Source organism: Microtus ochrogaster, chromosome 6 (genome assembly GCF_000317375.1).
Source record: "Microtus ochrogaster isolate Prairie Vole_2 chromosome 6, MicOch1.0, whole genome shotgun sequence".
NCBI classification, from domain to species: domain Eukaryota; kingdom Metazoa; phylum Chordata; class Mammalia; order Rodentia; family Cricetidae; genus Microtus; species Microtus ochrogaster.
The window spans coordinates 3,153,690-3,173,661 of record NC_022013.1 but is presented as its reverse complement, the minus strand read 5'-3'; the positions used below and the strand labels follow the sequence as shown (position 1 = coordinate 3,173,661).

The window sequence follows — 19,972 nt, the reverse complement described above, 5'->3', positions numbered from 1 at the left end:
GAAGGAAGGAAGGAAGGAAGGAAGGAAGGAAGGAAGGAAGGAAGGAAGGAAGGAAGGGAGTTAGGGAGGGAGGGAGGGAGGGAGAGGCAAGTGGGGCCAGGGGGAATCAGTCAAGGTCTGGATAGAATGGAAAAGACCCTGTCACACACCACACTTGGCATTTGTCACTGGCTTTTTTGTCAGAAGCCTGTGCTTTACACCAAGCCCCCGGCCCCTCCAACCTGATTCAGCCATAGCAGAGGAAGGGTCAAGCCAACCCCACTCAGTGTTCCCCTCATAAGGACAGGCCCCCAGTCTTCCTGAGCCGTATGGGCACTGGGTGACGCACTCTTCCTCCAGGCTCCTGCTGAGCCTCCTTTATGGGGCCGGCACCAGTATCTCCTTCCCAGTGCTTGGACTCAGTCATGCTGGGGGAGATAGCGAGATGGCTCGGTCAGTCTGGTGCTGGCCACATAGGTGTGAGGGCCCTGAATTCCATCCCCAGCATAGAGGGAAAAGCAGGCTTGGTGGTGTGCACCTGTAATCCCAGATGTGGGGAGATGGAGATGGAAGGACTCCTGGGGTTTGCTGGACACACCGTCCAGCCTGCTTGAAGGGTCCCACTGAAGCAGAAGACCAAGTCTCAGCTGAAGAACAGCCCCAGACATTGGCCTCGGCCCTTCACATACTTGTACACATTTAGAGAAGTGGGGCGTGCAGAAACAGAAAGAGAGAGAAGGCATTGCTTTGACTGACAGCTCGGTTGGTGAATTCTTGATCTCTAGTCCCTGCATGACAATTTCAGAATAGCCAAACACACTGAGAGACAGGTGCGTCAATGGCGGGAGGAAGATGGCGGGAAGAGAAGAGTTGCAGATGGCGCGTGCCCCCAGTGAGCTTGTTAACCAGATTGGCGGTGGCTGTTTCGCCCTCCTCCTGGCTGCAGAGATGCCTAATTTGTTGGAATAGCCTCTTTTTCTACTTTACTCCTATCCAAGCCTCCAGGAAGCCAAAATCAGGCAGTCCCATTCAGTAGCTCTTTACTGCGCACCAATTAGCTGCAGAATGCCATGTTGGCCGTAAGCTGCTAGCTCCCTTATAGCCTACAGAACCCAGCCTAGAAGGCCACATCTCCTGGAAGCCGCCTCTGATTGCTGCCACCGCCACTCTTCCCCTCCCCATAGAGCCAGCCCTGCCCAGCCTCCAGGTAGCCTTCACCATGTCCATAGGCATCTGGTTCGCTGTTCTCAAGGCTTTGCAAGTGCCAACCTTTTACTACTAGACTGTGCACTGCCCCTCTAAGGCCAGGTGCACACCTTCCTGTTCCTGTCTCTTAGCAAGGATCTGTAGAATGGAGGAATGTGTAAGTGGAGCAGTTGGCAACAGTGAGGCAGCTTCCCCATCACCCACTGGCCATTGCACTGTGGCTGAGAGGAGGCGGGGGCCCCACACTTGCATTCCTGCTGTGCCCTGCAAGCAACTGAACCAAGAGGTGCTGTCATGGATAAACTGTGGGTGTGACCCAGTGACTCCACCCCGCTGCAGTGCCCAGCACTGTTATTCTCGGTCTCCGTCTTACCTTGCCTCCCTTTCATCCTCAGAACTGCACAGGAAAGAAGGGCAGGGGTCACTGTTCCCATTTCCTATATGGGTCAGGTGGAGGGGGCTTGCAAGACATCTGTGAAGTCCCCCGCTGGGGGCCAGCCCTCCTCTGCCATGCTTTCTCTGACAACATGGCCTCCCTCTGATCAATTGTTACCTTCAAACTGTCTAGATAGTGCCTAAGTTTAAGGCTTTAATGCTATTTTTTTTTCTATTCTTGGACCTTGTGGTCCCTAGAACAGACTCCTAAGAGTACGCCAAGCCATCATAATGGGCAGGAGCTAGTACCTGGGGGCCTTTTTGTTTAGTGCAGACTTGAGCGAGGCATGTGCGTGGAAGGGCCCTGGGGAAGACAGCCGCTGTCACCTCAGCTCCACCATGCAGCCTCAAGGGTAGCTCCCACTGTCTGAGCCTTGCAAGAACTCCTGCCCTGCTCCAGAACAGATGCAGGGTGACGGTTCATCCGTGAAGCCCAACTTCCCCGTATGCCTTCCTGGCCTTGTCCATAGGCTGCCCCAGGAAAAGCCACTCTCCCAGGGAACTTAAAGGGTGTCAGTGCATGCCTGCCCTTTGCCATCTCCCCTGAGCTACGTTCTTCTACTAGATCCTCCACAGTACAGATGAGCCCGGAGCTGGACCAGGGCCTGTGCCCAGAGCCAGTGTCCTGGGCTCAGGCTTCAGATCTGGCCCATCTGGTCTGCTAGCTTCAGATTTAGCTTTGTAGGAGGGTTGATGAATGAGAAAGGGAACTCTGACGTTCTGAAACACCAGGTGCAAGGATACAGCCCAGGGACCGTCCAAGGAGAGAGACCAAAGTCGTAAAAAAGCCAGAACCTGAACATTTAGCCTTGGTAGGCTTCGCATCTCCCCATGCTGCTGTAAGTTAGGTTTGCTACTGAGCCCTCCGTAGCCATTGTACACACCCAAGATGATGAACTCAGAACAGGGACGCTTTCTATCAGTGCAGTTTAGGGTTCTATCCGTGACTGGGCCTCATTGCCATGGATTTGTCGTGAAGCAGTACATCATGGCCAAGCATGTCCCAAAGCAAAACTGCTCAGCTAGGGACTCAGTGAAGACGTGGTGGCTAAGAATACCTGCTGCTTTTGCAGAAGACCTGAGTTCAGTTCCCCAAACCCACAACAGGCTGCTTATAACTGCCTGTATCTAACTACAGCTCCAGTGAATCCACTACCTTCTTGTGGACCCCGCATGCACACGCATGCACGCGCTGGCACACACACACACACACACACAAACACACACACATGCATATGTGCACTAAAAATAAGGTCAATCTAAACAAACAAATAACAACAGCAAAATCTTGCCTAGCTCATGATTGGGAAGACGGGAAGGGACTCCAACATCCCTTCAGAGGCAAGCTCACAATGTCCTGAAGGCTCTAAGCCTCCCAAAGACTCCAACATCTCCCAGGAGATGCCTCATTGGGGACAAAGCTTTCCATTCATGGCCCTTTAAGGATATTAAAGGTCAAACTCTAGTCACCAAATTCAAGAGGCCGAGAAATTCTCACTTGCCTCTGGTTCGGGTACATTCTGGTCTAGGGGTCCTTGTGGATTGCCTGTTGTTATCTAATTGTGGACTGACAATCACATGGAAACAGACCTCTGGGTGTTTCCAGAAAGGGCTTGCTGAAGAGGGACGAGCCATTCTGAATATAGGTGGCCCTGTCCCATAACCTGGGTAAAAGGGAGGAGGCAAGCTGAGCACCAGCGCTCTTCTTGCTCTGCTTCTTGACCGTGATGCCTGTCCCATCAAGTGAGCCAGAACAAGCCCTTTCTCCCTGAAGTCACTTTTGGCAGGCATTTTGTCACAGCAAGGAGACAAGTATGATAGCTGGTACTCCTCCCCTGCTGTCTAGTCACCTAGGAAACTCCGTGTATGCTGGATCGAAACTCTCTCTGTTAGTCTTTAAGGGCTGTGAGAGGTACCCATTCACTCCTGAGCACTTAAGTAAAGATGCTTACGTTAGCCAGCAAGAACACACTGTAAGCTTTTCCAGATGCTGGTGCATCTCTCTACTGTTGGTTCTGTCTTACAGCTATTCTGATGGATGGGCAGCTGTCATATGCAAGCTTTCTACACACTATAATGGCAAAGAACAGTGGCCATTAGTATAGACTGCACTTCCATTTAACGTACTGTGAGTCTGCACAGTCATGCCGTTCCCTTAGTAACAGCATCCAGACCCACAGGACGGTGCTACCCATGACTTAGTGTAGGCACGAACTGTGTGTAGTATTTGGAAAATGCACAAGGAGGAGTCAGAGCTAGTAGGAATGGTCCCAAAGATGGTCCTCATGGAGAATGAGGAAGAGAGTGTGTGTGTGTGTGTGTGTGTGTGTGTGAGTGTGTGTGTGTGTGTGTGTGTGTGTGTGTGTGGTGCATTTTGAGACAGAGCCTCTAGCCCAGGCTGTTCTCAAACTCATTTTGTAGCTAAAGATGACACTGAATTTCTGATCCTCCTGCCTCTGCCTCCCAAGAGCGGGATTACAGCTATGTATGTATCTTGGTTTATCCAATGCAGGGGATAGAACCAGAGCTTCATGCAGCTGGAAAGCTGTTCTTCCTACTGAGCCACATCATTGGCCTGGAAACGGGTGTTTAAAGAGGCCACAACCTGTCCCAAGGTTGTGTCCTTTTTATCACTTTCTGAGCTTGTTGCCTCCTGTGGTTGGTTACGAGACTAAAGCTGCTCCATTGTGTCCTTGGTCCCCTAGCTAATGATGTCTTCCCTGTCATTTCTAGGATTTCTGCCATGGCCAGGTGATGTGGCCGCCCCTGAGCGCCTTACAGGTGAAGCTGGCTGAGCCCGGGCAGTCCTGCAAGCAAGTGTGCCAGGAGAACCAGCTCATCTGTGAGCCGTCATTCTTCCAGCACCTAAACAAGGAAAAGGACTTGCTAAAGTAAGTTCCTCGGCGGTGGAAGGACACAGGGCCTGCTGTCTCCGTACTTCTGCCTTAGAGTCCGGTTGAGAGGTGCCTGGATTTGCTCTCCCAGCTGTGGGCTTCAGGGAAACAATGTGGGAAAAGGGGGAGCAGCCTGCAGCCCAAAAGGAGCTCAACTCTCACACTCACACGCACACCTATGATATGTGTACGACCTGGATTTGTGTGGTATGTGTGTGCATGATGTCTGTTTCTATGATGTATGTGGACATGCATGCATTTATGTATGTCAGTGTGGGTCTTCACAGACAGTGACGTGCATGTGGAGGTCAGAGTACAACCGCAGCTGTTCCCCTCCTTCCACCTTGTTTGAAACAGGCTCTTTCTTTTCCCCAGTGCTGGCCTGTGAGCTCCCACGCAATGTCCTGTGTCTGCCTCCCATCTGGAAGCAGGAGGGCTGAGGTTACAGGCCACACCACCACACCCAGCTTCTCGTGGGTCTGGGATTGGCTACCTGTCACTTCTGTTCTCTTATCTGCAGGATAAGAATACTCTCAGGTGCACTGAATTACTTCTTGGCTCTGGCACAACAGCTGGCAAAGCATCTGTGAGCCAGACTTGAAACTTTAAGTGACTCTGATCAGTCTTTTTGTCATCACAACACCACAGGTGACAAGCGTAGGCTCCCAGGTTCTTCAAAGGGTACCCCAATTGGCCAACCCAGAGTAAGGGTCCTAGCTGTGTAGAGCGCAGTTAGGAGTGAAAGTAGACATTCTTTCCTCCTCTGCCTCCTCCTTATTCTCTCTTTTCTCTTTCTCCTCTCCCGCTTTCTTCTACTTAGTTTAAGACAGGGTCACATGTAGCCCAGGCTGGCCTTGAGCTCACTTGAGTTCCTGGTGATGACCAGGAACTGCTGGCCCTACTGCCTGCACTTCCCAAATGCTAGGATAATAGACCACCATGAACCACCATGCCAACCTCTTCCTTGGTGTTTGCTTTGCTTTGAGACAGTGTCTCACTCTGTAGCAGATGCTGGCCTAGAAGTCACTATGTAGCCCAGTTTGACCCTGTACTCAACTGGGATTGCCAGTATAAGCCGCCATTCCCAGCTAAATATTAAGTGTATATCTAAAACTAGTTCAATAGTACGTTGCTTTGTCCTGGTCTTCTCAGAAGTGGCCATTGCTTGCACATCGGTGTATAGATCTAGAGGGTGTGTATGTGTGTTTGTGTGTGTGTACATATGTTTGTGTAGGTACACTAATCTCCATATGCATATGATTCAGCTACCATTCCTCAGGTGCCATCTGCCTTGCTTCTGGGGACAGGGTCTCCTATTTTCCTGGGACTCACCAAGTGGGCTAGGCTGGCTAATTAATTATAAAGTCCCAGTGGTCTCCAGCCCTGGGGTTACCAGTGCATGCCGTCCGACTGGCATTTTTTGTTTATCTTGGGTCCTAGGCATGGAACTCCTGTCCTCATGCTTGCCCGGACCTCACTTTGCTGACTTGAACCGTCTTCTCCAGCCCCATTTGGCTTTCACCCACCACGTTCACCCCACCTCTCACCCTGCACTTCCTGCCTCCTCCCAGATGTTGAATGGGGCACACATTTCTTCTCCATTGTTTTTCCAGCAGCTGCACAGAGTCCCAAAGCACAGCATGCTCATCCCCTGTTCAAGTGTGCAGGCTGCTCTCAGCTTTTCTCCACAACAGATAACGCTTCCCCCAAGGAGCCCAGCCTCAGAGCTGGTCCCCTGCACGTGTGCTTTTCTTTGCATGGCTGAGCTTCCTAGATGTGGAGAACTTCAGAGTCAGGCAGAGGATACCGTCTCTGAAGCAGGGCAATGGGATATGTCCCAACACCACAAAGTGGACGATCCAGCAATGTGGGGTGGACAGGTCCTGCCCCAGCCCCTCTGCCTCATGTACCTTTCTCTTCCCCTTAGGTATAGGGTGACCTGCCAAAGCTCAGAACTGTATAAGGACATCCTGGTGCCATCCTTCCACCCCAAGAGCAAGCACTGTGTGTTCCAAGGGGATCTCCTGCTCTTCAGTTGTGCCGGGGCCCACCCCACACACCAGAGGATCTGCCCCTGCCGGGACTTCATCAAGGGCCAAGTGGCCCTCTGCAAAGACTGCCTATAGCATAGCCACCCCGGGTTCATTCAGATGGCAGAGGTGGCTCTGCTGGGCAGGGCCAGGGGGGCCGAAGTCATTCAGGGACTCTGACCGGAGCCCGAACTCTTTGGTCCAGGGCTTGGATTTGGTACTTCTCCAGCTTGCAGTCAGTGCATCCCAGGAGTTTACACCAAAACCGCAAGAGAACAGAGGTCAGACCAGGGGCCTGGCTTCTCCCTGGTGCAACGAATGTCCTCTCTGTCCCGGAAAGTGTCCAGGCAGCTGCTCCGGGGTTTTTGGTTTTTTTTTTTTTTAAAAAAAGGAAGGCTAAAAGTCTGGAGACGCATTCAACTGAAAACAGAACAGGAAGAGGAATTGAGCCGATTGGAAAGAACTTTGGGGACATTCCTAAACCCATTAATTTATTTATTTGGGAGGGTGGGGGTTGGGTCGGGAGGGAGGGAGGGAGGAAAGGGGTTGACCAGTTTCCTATTTGTCCCCACACTGTTAATCACCCATCTTCAGGATCTTCTTGTTCTGCTGGCCTCACGCAGGATGCAGAGGGGCTGGTGGCGTGCTAGACAGCAGCCATGGGAGCCTGGCTCCTGACAGCAGGTGGCAGCACAGAAAAGAAAATTATCATTGTGAGTAGGGATGTGACTCGGTTTGCGGAATGCTTGCTTAGCATGCATGGAGCCCTGGGTTCCATCCCCAGCACTACATAAAAACAGGTGAACACTTGTAATCACAGGTAAAGAGTGGAGGCTGGAGGATCAAACATTCAAGGTTACCCTTGGCTACATAGCAAAGTCAAGGCCAACCTAGGCTACGAGAGATCCGAGAGATCCGGTCTCAGAAAACAGTTGGTTTTTTTTGTTTTGTTTGTTTTTGTTTTTGCTTTGCAAACACAGCCAGCCCCTGTCAGAGCAGCGTCCTAGAGCTGATGATCCTGTGTGTTGCTTGGCAGGTGGCAGCTAAAAGGCAGATAGCCTTGGTGGGGACGTGTGCCTGTGTGTCCTGAGGGCCCTGCCAAGTGCCAAAGACAGGCTGGGCTGTGAACAAGAGAGGCTGCTTTCCTGTGTGTCCCCTCCCCACCCACCTTCACAGCTTGGCCCTGATTTCTGGTTAGAATTCCTCTGTTGCAGAAACACGGGATTGTGTAATTCTTCTTTGTGGTAAACTGGCCCTGCCTCGCTCTAAGGAGGAAAGTGGAAACTGAAGACCCCAAGAGCTGCCCTTGAACTTGGAGAGAGAGAGAGAGAGAGAGAGAGAGAGAGAGAGAGAGAGAGAGAGAGAGAGAGAGTGTGTGTGTGTGTGTGTGTGTGTGTGTGTGTGTGGCGTGGGAGGTCTCCAGCCTCAGAACACTCAGAACAGCTAAAGTTTGGATTAGAATGACACCCTAGAGTTAGCAGCATGAGGGGTTCGTACTGTGTCCCCATCAATGTCCCTTATGGCTGAATTCCAGGGAAGATGGCTTCCCAGGACCTTGATGGTTTCTGGGGAGGTGAGGACAGCTTGGAATCAACACTAGGTGTTTTCCTGGCTGCTCCCCAGTGGGCATGGCTTACAGAGGGCCGGAGACTAGAGGTGGGTTTTACTTGAAGCACTATTCCAAGGAGTTTGGGCAGTAGAGGTCCCGTCAGCGGGCTGGCCTGGTCATGCATGCTGGGATCCCCACTCTTCACACCTGGAGCCCTTTTGTGCGTGTCCGTCCCTGCTGAAGCGTTGCTTCTGTGCTCTGTACAGAGACACCTCCCACACTTCTCTCCACGCTCTTCTACCTCTCACTGTTAGCATTGTCCTGTTGGAGTAGACTTCCTGGCCTGCTCGTGCTACCCAGGTGCCTCCTAGTGGCCAGGTGGAGCCTCTGCCTAACTGAGAAACCTAGCAAAGCCCAGGACTAGCGGAGCTGTCCAGAAGCAGCAGGAAGGAGGATTCGGCTTTGTGGTGACCTGTCCAAGGTGGGGAGAGGAGGGGCATGGGACTTTGAGGTCTGGGAAATTTGATCTGCCTGGCTCTTAATGTCTACCTGGGTGCAAATGTCACACCAACTACACCTCCAGCCTTTTTTTTTTCTTAGGCCCTGAGATAGGCAGCTAAGGGGCTGAGCTTCAGTCCTAGAGAAAGAAGTGGAGTGGGGAGGGGGAATGTCAGGGGATCCTATCCTAAGACTGACGGGTTCTCCAAGACCTGACTAGAATCATCTCTGCCCAGGTCGAGCCACCAGGCAGGCGAAAGTTTAAAAACCTAGCTATGAAACCTATCTATTAAGCCTTGCAAAAGTGGTTTCCCACTGCAGGATGGAAGAAAACCGGCCATCTCCTTGTGAGGAAGGGCTTTCCCTGAGAGCCATCCTCTTGGCTGCACACCAGATCTGTGGGAATCTGCTAGTTTCCAGACCAGCAATTCCTAGGCCTCTCCACTTGAGTCCACCACGCTATGGGTGACAGTGCTGGCATTCAACCAGCAGGGGGTACCCCATGCTGAAGTGCTTCCCATGCTGTAGATGGCTGTAAAGGATCTTGGAGAGGGGAGGTAGCCTTGCCCCCACCTGCAGAAGCTGCCTGGGCCTGAGCTCAGGCTCTCTCCACCTTTCTATTCCTCTCCAGCTCAGAACCCAAGTCAAGTTCTTTCTCCCATGGAATAAATTCCTCTTCCGGTTTTAGCCAGAAGCAAGCCTCACTTTCCCTGGTGGCCTCCAGCTCTTGAGGCTAACCAGCTGCACTCTAGTTGTGAAGGGCATTATCAACAGGTGGGGTGTCCCCTTAATATATACCAGCTCCCAGGGCCCAGAGTTAGCAAGGTGTGGCCAAGTGACCCTCCAGGAGAAACTGACAGTGGGGGGTGTGGACATCAGCAAAGAAGGAACTCACAGCCTTGGCCGGGAACCCATCGCACTGACAAAGCATTGATGATCCTGGAGAAACCTCGGCCTGTGTGTGATCAAACCTTCCGCAGGGGAGAAACCTGAAATCAGGACTTGTGTCTTCTGGCACTGCCGTCAGATCTTGACCCGTCTTTGGAGTTCTTTCCCCTGTGTGATGCTGGGCTCTTCACCCAGGGGAAAACCTTTCTGTAACTCACTAAGAGAGAGAATGCTTCTCTCCAGAGGGTGAAGGCCTTGGCAGAGCAAGAACTCCTGAGAGCGTCAGTGCTTGGACCCCAGTCCGCAGCTCGGCATTTCTGTATGCGCTCTGATTTCCTGTCCAAAAGGAAATGTTGTGAAGTTTTTGCTTTGTCTGTTTTAGACTTTTGTTTCTGAGATGAATCACTTGTTTTAGGTGCCGGGTGAGTGTTTGGAAATATTTGCCTTTTTTTGTTGTTTTTTGTTGTTGTTGTTGTGGCGGCGGCGGTGGGGTGTGTGTGTGTGTGTGTGTGTGTGTTTGGTGGTTCATGTCTTCCTGACATGTCTTCATTTCTCTTTGGGGTTGGAATTTGAAGGCTGACAGCAGATTGTTCCAGCCTGGGATAACTACATATATCCACAGTATTTGTGCACACACATGGCTAGTTATGTTCCCAGTGTGTGTATGCGCACAAGACTGAAACATTTAGTGTGTATGTGTGTGTTTGTATATGTTCCCAGTGTGGGGTATATGTATACACACACACACCCAGAATAGGGCTGAGGAAGCCAGGAATCCCTTAGCTGGCATCCTCAGGACCTCATAGTGACCAAGGTAGTGAAGGGCCTCATTCCTGTCACCCCGGCCCTGGCTGACATGTTGCTGAAGCAGGAAATTAGCTTTGAGGTCATCTATGTGGAAGGAGTAACCCCCAAACACTTCAGCTATTTAGCATGATGGAGGTGAGCCGTGTCCACTCCCTTTCTTCTCTTCCTTGGTGAATGGACGTGGGTGTTGCTGCAGGACCGCTCACGGTAATGACCAATCAGTGAGTTGGGTTGCACTGAAACTGTATGTCGTCTATAGGTGTGTGTTATGCTTCAGACCAGGGTGGGTCACCTAGATTGTGTGTGATTAGACACCGCCACCCTCTCCCAAACTTCTTGACTGAAAAAGAAAAGCCAAGGATTTTGCTAACGACAGGCTCGGCTACGTGTGTTATTATTCCAAGCCTGGACTCTTTTATTTATTTAAAACTATTTTCCTTTCCCCGTTGGCTTTCTTCTTAGCCCATCTGTCCCTGTGTGGCTTCAGGGTATGTCTTCGTTAGAGTAGACGGGTGGCAGAAATAGATTTAGAGTCATTCGGGAAGCCAGCAGCTTGGAGCTGAGGAGTTCCTTTCATTCTCGTTGCCTTCGACAGAAAGTGCAGTCAAGTTTTTTTGGTTTGGATTTTGTTTTTTTACATATAGCAAAAGACCAAATTAGCTGTATAGTCTTGGATACAGAAAATAAGAATTAATCTAGCTCTCCTAGCATTTAGGGTTCTGTGGGGATCCCATAGCACAGTGCCTGGCTCGTAGGAAGCCTGGCTAATGTTCAATATTGATATTAGTAGTTTATCATAAAACTTGAGAAATAAAGACCTGCGCTCACCCCCTATCTGTTGATTCAAACATGATGGCTACACAAAAATCTTGTTGAGTCAATCAATGGTATAGGAATTTGTTGTTCCAAATGTTTCAGCTCTGTGCCTACTCTGCTCACTGGAATTATACCGTTTTTCTTGAATGTGCTGATTGGGAAATATGTCAGTCTTCAGCACTCCGTGAAACAAGACTGAAAGAATTTATTAAAGGAAGTTGAATCCACCAATATGTTCTAGAACATTCCAGGGGTTTCTTTGGGGAACTTTTTGAGCTCAAAATTAAAAGTTCTCTCACAAGTTGCACTCCTTGAATTAGAGTTTAATTTTTATTCCTCTATAATGCGATAATAGAACCAATTTGTTTAAGGGAAAGAATGAACTGAATTTACAGTTCCCGGGAAACCCTTTGCTGCCCCCTCCTGGACAGGGTGGCTTCCAGCAGGTTGGTTATCTCTGCCTAATTCCCACCGTAAGAGTAATCCCATGACCTGGTCCCACAAAAAAAAAAAAAAAAAAAATCCACCACTACCCCCAAAGGAGCCACATGAGACCCCACGGCAGGGATTTTTGACTTCTTTCACAACTGGACGCGGAGGTGACTTGAATACCACTTTGCTGTTTATGTTTTGCGGATTTAGCCGCTTCCCTGGCCCAACACATCTGGGTGGATCACAGGTATGAAAGGGGGAGGAGAACGCCCTGGAATCCAGGGTGTTTTTCCAGCTCTTCTCAGGCAGTCAATGATTTTACGTTTAAGGGATGAAATGATTGAAATTTTCTTTTTCAGAGCTTCATTCTGCCCCAGGTTTTGAGGCTCACAAGGCTGCCTTCACCCCACTCCCACCCCTGCAGAGGGGACACACATGCAGATGTGGGTTGCAACTGGGACACACACGGGTGTGGTGGGTGCACAGCAAGCACACCAGCTTATGGAAGCTGGAACACAGCAGACATGGGGCACATCATTCTCTCTACCTTGAACCCAGTCCAAGTATTAAAATAACTCAACCACAATGCCAAAGGACATGGTGACGTCCCTTCCACTGTAGTTGCTGTCATGGCCATTTGTGTCTGTGTCTCCAGATGGATCCCATTACACTGTTTCCTACTGTCACTCCTGGGGCTCAGCCACAGGATGTTGCCAGTGAGGTGTCACTGCCCCTGCTTGCTGTACCAGGCAAACAGAATACTGCTTTGTTTTCCTGTGCTGTAGAAAAACTAGGGAGAGCTTTATTTTTCAATAAACTTTTCTTGTGTGACAGGTGGTAGTGATTGGGGCGGGGCGCTAAAGCTGCGTCTCCTGGTACCAACACACTCAAAGGTCAAGCAGCGGATAGATGAGGACCGGGAAGTTCGGTAGCTGAGTGTATAATAGCTGGGTTCAGAAAACACTTGCTATGCACATGTCAGCCTGGCTCCAAGCCTCAAAATCCACTTTTTAAAAAGGCAGGCATGATGGCACATGCTTTAAACCCCAGTTCTCGAAAAGACAACATGGTTGGCATGCATAGAAAACCTATGACCTGGGGCCAGGGAAATAAATGGCTGCGTGGGGAAGCCCTTGCGAGGCTTGCACAAGAACCGGAGTTTGATCCCTAGAAGCCACTAAAAAAGTCAAGTGTTCTACACACTTGTAATCCCAGTTCTGGAGGTGCAAAAACAGGTATATCCTTGGGGCTTGCTACTCAGTCAGCCCAGCCAAACCAGCAAGTTCCAGGCCAGTTAAAGACGCTGTCTCATAGAACAAGATGGACAGCATCCCGTGGTACGACGCATGAAATTGACGTCTGGCGTGCACGCGCACGCACACGCACGCACACGCACTCACGAATAGAGGAAGGGCTTCACCACTACGTACTCTTCCCTTACGTCCACCACAATACTGAATGGAAATCATTCTTTCCGTCTTCCACTCTCACTGAAGGAGCTGAACTGGAAAATGAACTGCTAGACTTTTTTTTTCTTCAGAAATAGTTCTGACTGCGGGGTGCATTTAAAACTTTGTCTGAGTGGGGTGGTAAAAGGCAGAGCGCCTCCATTCACCTGAAAGAGGAAGCAGCCTGGAGCGGGGCATCTGTGGGCCATGACCATTGCCCGGGGATCTCAGTTAGCGGACAGCTGGCTAAGACACACATAAAGCCCCAGGTTTGAATCCCAACAGCATACAAACTGACTTGGCGGTGCACACCCGCAATCCTAGCACTCAGGACGTGGTGCACACCCTCAATCCCAGCACTCAGGAAGCGGAGGCAGGAGGATTGGGATTCTCAAGGCACTCTCTGAAACTAGGGGCCCTCCTGGGTAATTCTCACAATAAAAAGACACCGTGGAATTCACCGTCATGAGAGCCTCAACTCCCTGAACTCCATGTCTGTTGACTACAAGGAAGGGTGTGGACAGATTTGTGGAATCTGCATTCCCCAGGAATGCTCACACACTCTAGGGAAACAAGCAAAGAGGGAGACCCCTTGGTGTCCACTGGGTAATTCATTCAGACGGGGATTACTAGCCACAATTGCATGTCACCTGTTCAAAGTTCTTAGGTCAGAAATGTTTCCGAGAGCTTGGGGAATGGCTCGGCAGCTAGAAACACTTGCTTTGCAAACATGAGGATCTGTGTTCAAATCTCCAACATCCAAGCAGGGCATAACCGCATCTGCCTGTGTGCCTAGAACTGGGGGAGGCTGAGCCAGGAGAACCTCTGGGGCTTTCTGGACACCAGCCTAGCTCCAGATTCAGGGAGAGATCTGGTTCCTGGGGAATAAGAGTGATAGAGGAAGGCACACACACACACACACACACACACACACACACACACACACACACCAGAGAGAGAGAGAGCACGAGAGCCTGCTCACAATGTTTACTACCTACATGTTGGCACAAACACTAACAGCTCACACATACATACAACCTCCCCATACCATACAAATTGTAAAGGTTTTTATTGGCCTGATATGGCTGCCCCACTGGGCAGGGCTGTGCCAGCTACAGAACACAGTGGCATGGGGGACACGTCTGCAGCACTTACACCTCACATTCCGTAAGCTGGGGACATCTCGTCCCTTCTGGACGAGTGACCTACTTCTCAGAGACCATGAGGCAGCGCGACCACTTAGCACAACATACAGAGATATGCGAATGCAGTTAATGATTATAATTATTTATTACAAATAAATGTATAGAGTTTCACATCTCTCAAAAATGGTTCCTGGGTTTTCATGGATGGGCAGGATCTGGATGTGGAATTAAAGGGCTGTGTGCTTACGTAGCCTGTCCATGCAAAGCTCATTCATCTGCCACTAAATACTTTAAAAAATAGAATGGCCTCCCTCTGAACAAATCTGCTTAGTGTCAAGATTAGTAAAAGTGTATGAAACGGGTTGATTCACGTTAGGAGGGGATTTGCTGCAAGGAGAGAGGAGTGTGACCCTGGAGGCGCTTTGGCCGCGTGTGGGAGGTGACTCGGTCAGTTACTATCTGGTTGGCGGTGACTCGGTCAGCTACTATCTGGTTGGGGGTGACTCGGTCAGTTACTATCTGGTTTTGGCTGACAGTAAATGCCACAGGTGGCTTTCTTTCAAGCAGAGACCCAAGCCTGCTTTCAAGAACTGTTTGACCCCAGGAAATAGAACACGTCACTTCCGGCTCAAGATCGGGAAGCGTGGCAGCCCTTCCCACGGTCAGCAGCGTCCTAACGTGTTTGACAGTGGGCAACAGGGTGAGGATGTAGGGCAGGCGCAGCCTCCAGGCCGACCTCATCCCGTGATGACAGACTCTATGAACGAAAACTTCCCCAAATGAAACTGGATGTGCAGTTAAATATTGGCACCAACTGCCTTCGTGGAAACCTCTCGTCGCCATGGTGACGCTTTTCCCCAGGGCCGTCCCTGCCGCCCCTTCAGTCGCCTTCACTCAAACATTTCGTAGTGACGCGTCTGTCTCACTCGGGGCACCATGTCGATGAGGAGCCTGCAGAAACGAAGACAGGCAGGGTCACCTTGATACCAGGAGAGCTTGGGGAAACGGAGGTTATTTGGGTATGTGTGCATCTGTGTCCTTTCCTGTGTGTTCAGGTGCATGGGTGGTGTGTGCTTATGCATGGCGGAGGTGGGGGGGGGGAGCTGTGGAAGTCAGATAACCTTGTCCATTTGTCCACTTTGATTTTCCCTGCCAGGGTCTCTCACCTTTACCTGGAACGCACCAAACAGGCTAGACGGGGTGGCTGGGTGATGTTCTTCCTGTCTGGAATTACAGGCATGCACCACCTCAGCTGGCTCTCCTTTTTAATGTGGGATCAAATTCACATAGTTGTGCTTCCCCACCTGAGCTGCCTCCGCGCCCCCAGTCTAGCTGTTATTAATTCTGCCCACATGCCACGCCACTGTCCCTTTCAAAGCAGAAAGCTCATGTGAGGCTGTGTGTTCATCCACATTGTCTTAATTCCAGAACATTCTTCTTATCCTCTGTGCACACTAAAGGTCACCCCTGCTTCGTCTTCCACATCTCTTCCCAAACAACCAATGATCTACTCTGTGGCTCTTCAAGTGGATCTATTCTGAAGGTTGCAGATCAAAAGTATATGGCCTTCATGTTCATCGTCCACACTGTAAGGTGTTGGGACACTTCATTCACTTTGATGCCTGAGTCCTCAAACCCAGAGATAGTTACAAGTGTTGGCAAGGACCACCTCAGACATGGCTGCTGGGAATGCACACAGTGGTGCTGCTTTGGAAAAGAACTTGTCAGGTCCTCAAAATATGGACAGTACCCTAGTGGATGCCAGGAATCAGTTAACTTTTAAAAAATACAGCACCTCGACAGGAACAATTCTCCCTAAGGACAACACAAGCCTTAGAGGCCATATCCAGGGACTGGCATTGGGCTACTTTTCCTCCATCCAGGGTGACCTTTTGCATGGAGTAGGCCCATTTACATTTTCTTTTTACATTTTAGTGTGTGTGTGTGTGTGTGTGTGTGTGTGTGTGTGTGTGTTTGTTTGCACAGACACCACAGGGTAACTGTGGAGGTCAGTTCTCTCCTACCTTTAATCATATGGGTCCGGAAGATTGAACCCAGATCACCAGTATTGGCTACAAATACCTTTATCCACAGAACCATCTCTCCAGCCCCAGGACTGGTCCCTTTTGTAAAGCCTTGCTAAGCCTAGGGCTGCCTCTGCCTGGCCTCCTCTGATTCCCTGCAGTACACATGGCATCAAGTGACAGGAAGGATGCTCAGATGACCTTCACCTGGGCATCACAGAGACCCTTATTATAGCATTCTGGAGGTGAAGGCAAGAGGATCAGAAGTTCAAAGCCATCCTTGGCTACAGAGTGACTCTAAGGCAGCCTGGACTACCTGACATATTGTCTTAAAAATAAACAACAACAATAATAATAGTAATAATAATTCTGAACCCACAGTATAGAGGAAGAAATGGGGCCATTTAGTGCATAAAAGAACAAGGAAGAGGGCTGGAGAGATGGCTCAGCAGTTAAGAGTATTGCCTGCTCTTCCAAAGGCCCTGAGTTCAATTCCCAGCAACCACATGGTGGCTCACAACCATCTGTAATGAGGTCTGGTGCCCTCTTCTGGCCTGTAGGCATACACACAGACAGAATATTGTATACATAATAAATAAATAAATAAATAAATAAATAAATAAATAAATAAATAAATACTTACAAAAAGAACAAGGAAGAAGAAAATAAGTGTCTGAAGTGTAAAAGGCTTCTCTCTTCCAAGAGTTCCCACTTCACTCGTAGAAGACCACCCAACAGGGAAGGCTGTATCCCATGAGGCCTTTTGTACTCAAGGCAGCGACACTGACCCACAGGCGACCCTCAAGGGCTGGCCTGTCGCCATCCCTTAGAGAAGGATGGGGCAGGATGGGTCATCAGACTCTCACCTGAGATTCCAGCCTTCACACTAGCCTGCCCCACACCTTCTCCCAGCTGCGCATATTCTACCCCAGCTGCTTCCATGGCCTCATGGGATATGCTGGAGTACATGGAATAGGAAGGTTATCTGCAGGCTATTGCATATATGCAGTTATGAGGGGCTCATTAGGGTGAGGCATTCCAATGGTGGCGCTGGCTGAAGGTCACCCACTGAGCTGGTTAGTTGTGCTGTGTTTCATTTTGTTGGTCAATTTGACACAATTTGGGGTCATCCATGAAGAGGGAGACTGAATTAAGAAAATGCCTCCCTCAGGTTGACCTGTAGGTAAGTATGTAGGGGTATTTTCCAGATTAATGATAAATATGGGATGGCCCGGCCCTTTGTAGGCATGCCATCCACCCTGGGCAGGTTGTCTTACGTTCTGTAAGAAAGAAAGCTGAGAAAGGCATGTTGGAGCAAGCCAGTAAGCAGCACCCCTCCATGGCCTCTGCTTCAGCTCCTGCCTCCAGATTTCTGCTTTGAGTCCCTGCCCTGATCGCCCCCATTGATTGCTGTGATGCAGAAGTACAAGGTTAAATAAACCCTTCTGGGCTGGAGAGATGGCTCAGAGGCTAAGAGCACTGGCTGCTCTTCCAGAGGTCCCAAGTTCAATTCCCAGCAACCACATGGGGGCTCACAACCACCTTGCCAGCAGTAAATTGTATGCTTAATAAATAAATCTTTAAAAAAAAAAAAAGAGCCAGGTGGTGGTGGCGCGCGCCTTTAATCCCAGCACTCAGGAGGCAGAGGCAGGCGGATCTCTGTGAGTTCGAGGCCAGCCTGGTCTACAAGAGCTAGTTCCAGGACAGGAACTAAAAGCTACAGAGAAACCCTGTCTCGAAAAATCAAAAAAAAAAATTAAATAAATAAACCCTTCCCTCCCCCAAGCTGCTTTTGGTCATGGTGTGGATCACAGCACTAGAAAGTCAACTAGAAAACCTGCATGCCTCTAAGTAGCTCCTCATCCGTGCTCCTGTGAATAAGCCCAAGAACCTGCACCAAGCGAGACATGGATGGGACCAGCATTTGGTCCAGTTCTGGTGCCCTATTTGGGGTGGGGAGATGTTTGCTCACATTTCCCCAGGAATAGCAAACACAGCACTCGTGCCTGAGGCACAAAGGAATAAAACATCAGACCCTTCCTTCAACTCCTGGCTGGAAAAGGGGTGGGGGAAAAAAGAGTTTTCAGAGCATCCCCGCCCCCTGGGTGATCAAAGATTAAAAGCAAAGCCGTACTTGACCCCATAGGCAAAGATGGTGAGACCGATCAGGACACCAATGCTGCCATCCAGATACCAGACTTTGGCGTTGTGTTTGAACACTTCGGCACTCAGGAGGATGGAGAAGCCCATCACTCCCCCGACAAGGGAGTTGAACCCTGCAAAAGAAGACAGATCACATACCAATGTGAAGTGGACATTTCACAGTCTAGGCGATCAAGTCTATAGACTACAGACGAACATAACAGGCTTCATTCCGTAGAAGGAACCTGCACATACACACTGCTAATGGATTGTTTGTTCTGAGTTAACCTCCAATCTGGATGCCATCCAAAACACTGGCTCAGGAAGAATCTGAGGCTCTTAGTGGGGAGGTTTCCTCCACGCTACACAGAGAGAGGAAAAATGATGAAGGAGAAACAGAGCCCAGTGGGCGAGACTACACGGAATGAATGCCTGGCTGCCTTTGCTTCCTCTCCCTGTATAGCTTGCCCGCTGGAGATGAGATGGGAGGCACACCTCTGGGCTGTGAAGCCACTGTCTTCTCAGGCTGCGGGCTGTCTGAACAACAGTTTAAAGACTAGGGAGGTGTGCACCCCCAGCAGCAATGCCCAGCCAGACACGCTGGCACGGGTCTGTGGGTCTGTGAGCTCAGCATTCCTGTGGCAAGATGGGGCATGGCGACAGCTGACTAATCCTGGAAGCTCGCTGGCCGGTGGCAAACAAGAGACACTGTCTCAAACAAGGTGAGAGGTGAGAACCAACACCGAATGTTGTCCTCCAACCTCTGCAGGCATGCCCCTGGCACATACACACATATGAGTATGTATGTGTGTCTACACACATAAGGGTGGGGTGTGGTAACAAAAAATATAAAGCAGAAAGACACTACTATTTTTAGTCACATCCCAAACTCTTCAAATGCACACCCCACTGCCAACCATTCCATGTCCTCCATGGGGGCCTTGAACTAATAGAAGCGCTCCTTGTTTGGGCCTTCCCATGCCTGTTGTTTCCCTCTCCTGCCAGCAGGGGACGCAGTGCGCACACTCGTCCTCTCTACAGACTGCCCCAGCTGCCTCCTTGTCCTCATTTTGTTTCTCTCACGGTTCTTTCCTCCCTAGCGTGGTATTTCTGCCGTTTGTATTTTACCATCTCCCACTAGAAAATTAAGCTGGGAGGCAGAAGTTCTGTCCCATTCCTTGCCGTCTCCCATATCCCAGAACAGGGTGCTGATGGTGCTGTAATAATTAGTGACTGGCCACAAGATTGGGGAGAGGAAAGGAGGGTGTGTGGTGTGACCTCAGCTGTCCCTGTAGTGTGTGTTGGAGGGGAGAACCGCCTTGCTGCACTGCTCAGAAAAGAGGAGTTCCCCAGGCAGCCACTAGATGTCCACATAGTTCCACTGATCCAGCCCTTATCAGTCAGCACCACGGACAGCTGTCCAAAGCCTCCCTGCCGAGCAGCTGAGGCCAACTCAGCTTGAGGCTTGGGGGGGGGGGGGTCCTCTGCTTGTGACATAGCCTGACTCTTAGTGTCTTCTCTTTCATAGACAGGGACTAGGGACTGATTCCAGACTGTCTCACAGCCCCCCCCCGTGTAGTGTGTGTGTGTGTGTGTGTGTGTGTGTGTGTGTGTGTGTGTGTGAGAGAGAGAGAGAGAGAGACAGAGAGAGAGACACAGAAAGAGAGACAGAGAGACAA

The 19,972-nt window shown here is 50.2% G+C and overlaps 2 protein-coding genes across 3 annotated transcripts in view; one reads left to right on the top strand and one right to left on the bottom strand.

The window, feature by feature from the left end:
- Mgat5 (alpha-1,6-mannosylglycoprotein 6-beta-N-acetylglucosaminyltransferase) overlaps positions 1-7,051 on the top strand; it is a 295,861-nt gene extending 288,810 nt beyond the window's left edge. For both annotated transcript variants that reach the window (XM_026779700.1, XM_013346690.2), the window contains exons 16-17: positions 4,354-4,511; positions 6,442-7,051. In XM_026779700.1, coding sequence (XP_026635501.1) covers positions 4,354-4,511; positions 6,442-6,640 — 357 coding nt within the window. In that variant the 3' untranslated portion in view covers positions 6,641-7,051. The remainder of the gene's footprint in view (positions 1-4,353; positions 4,512-6,441) is intronic.
- Positions 7,052-14,257: 7,206 nt separating this feature from the next.
- Positions 14,258-19,972, bottom strand: part of Tmem163 (transmembrane protein 163) — a 184,207-nt gene continuing 178,492 nt past the window's right edge. The window contains exons 7-8 of the mRNA XM_026779865.1: positions 18,286-18,427; positions 14,258-15,078 (exon numbers count right to left, since the gene is read on the bottom strand). Of these exons, the coding sequence (XP_026635666.1) occupies positions 15,018-15,078; positions 18,286-18,427 (203 nt within the window). The 3' untranslated portion in view covers positions 14,258-15,017. The remainder of the gene's footprint in view (positions 15,079-18,285; positions 18,428-19,972) is intronic.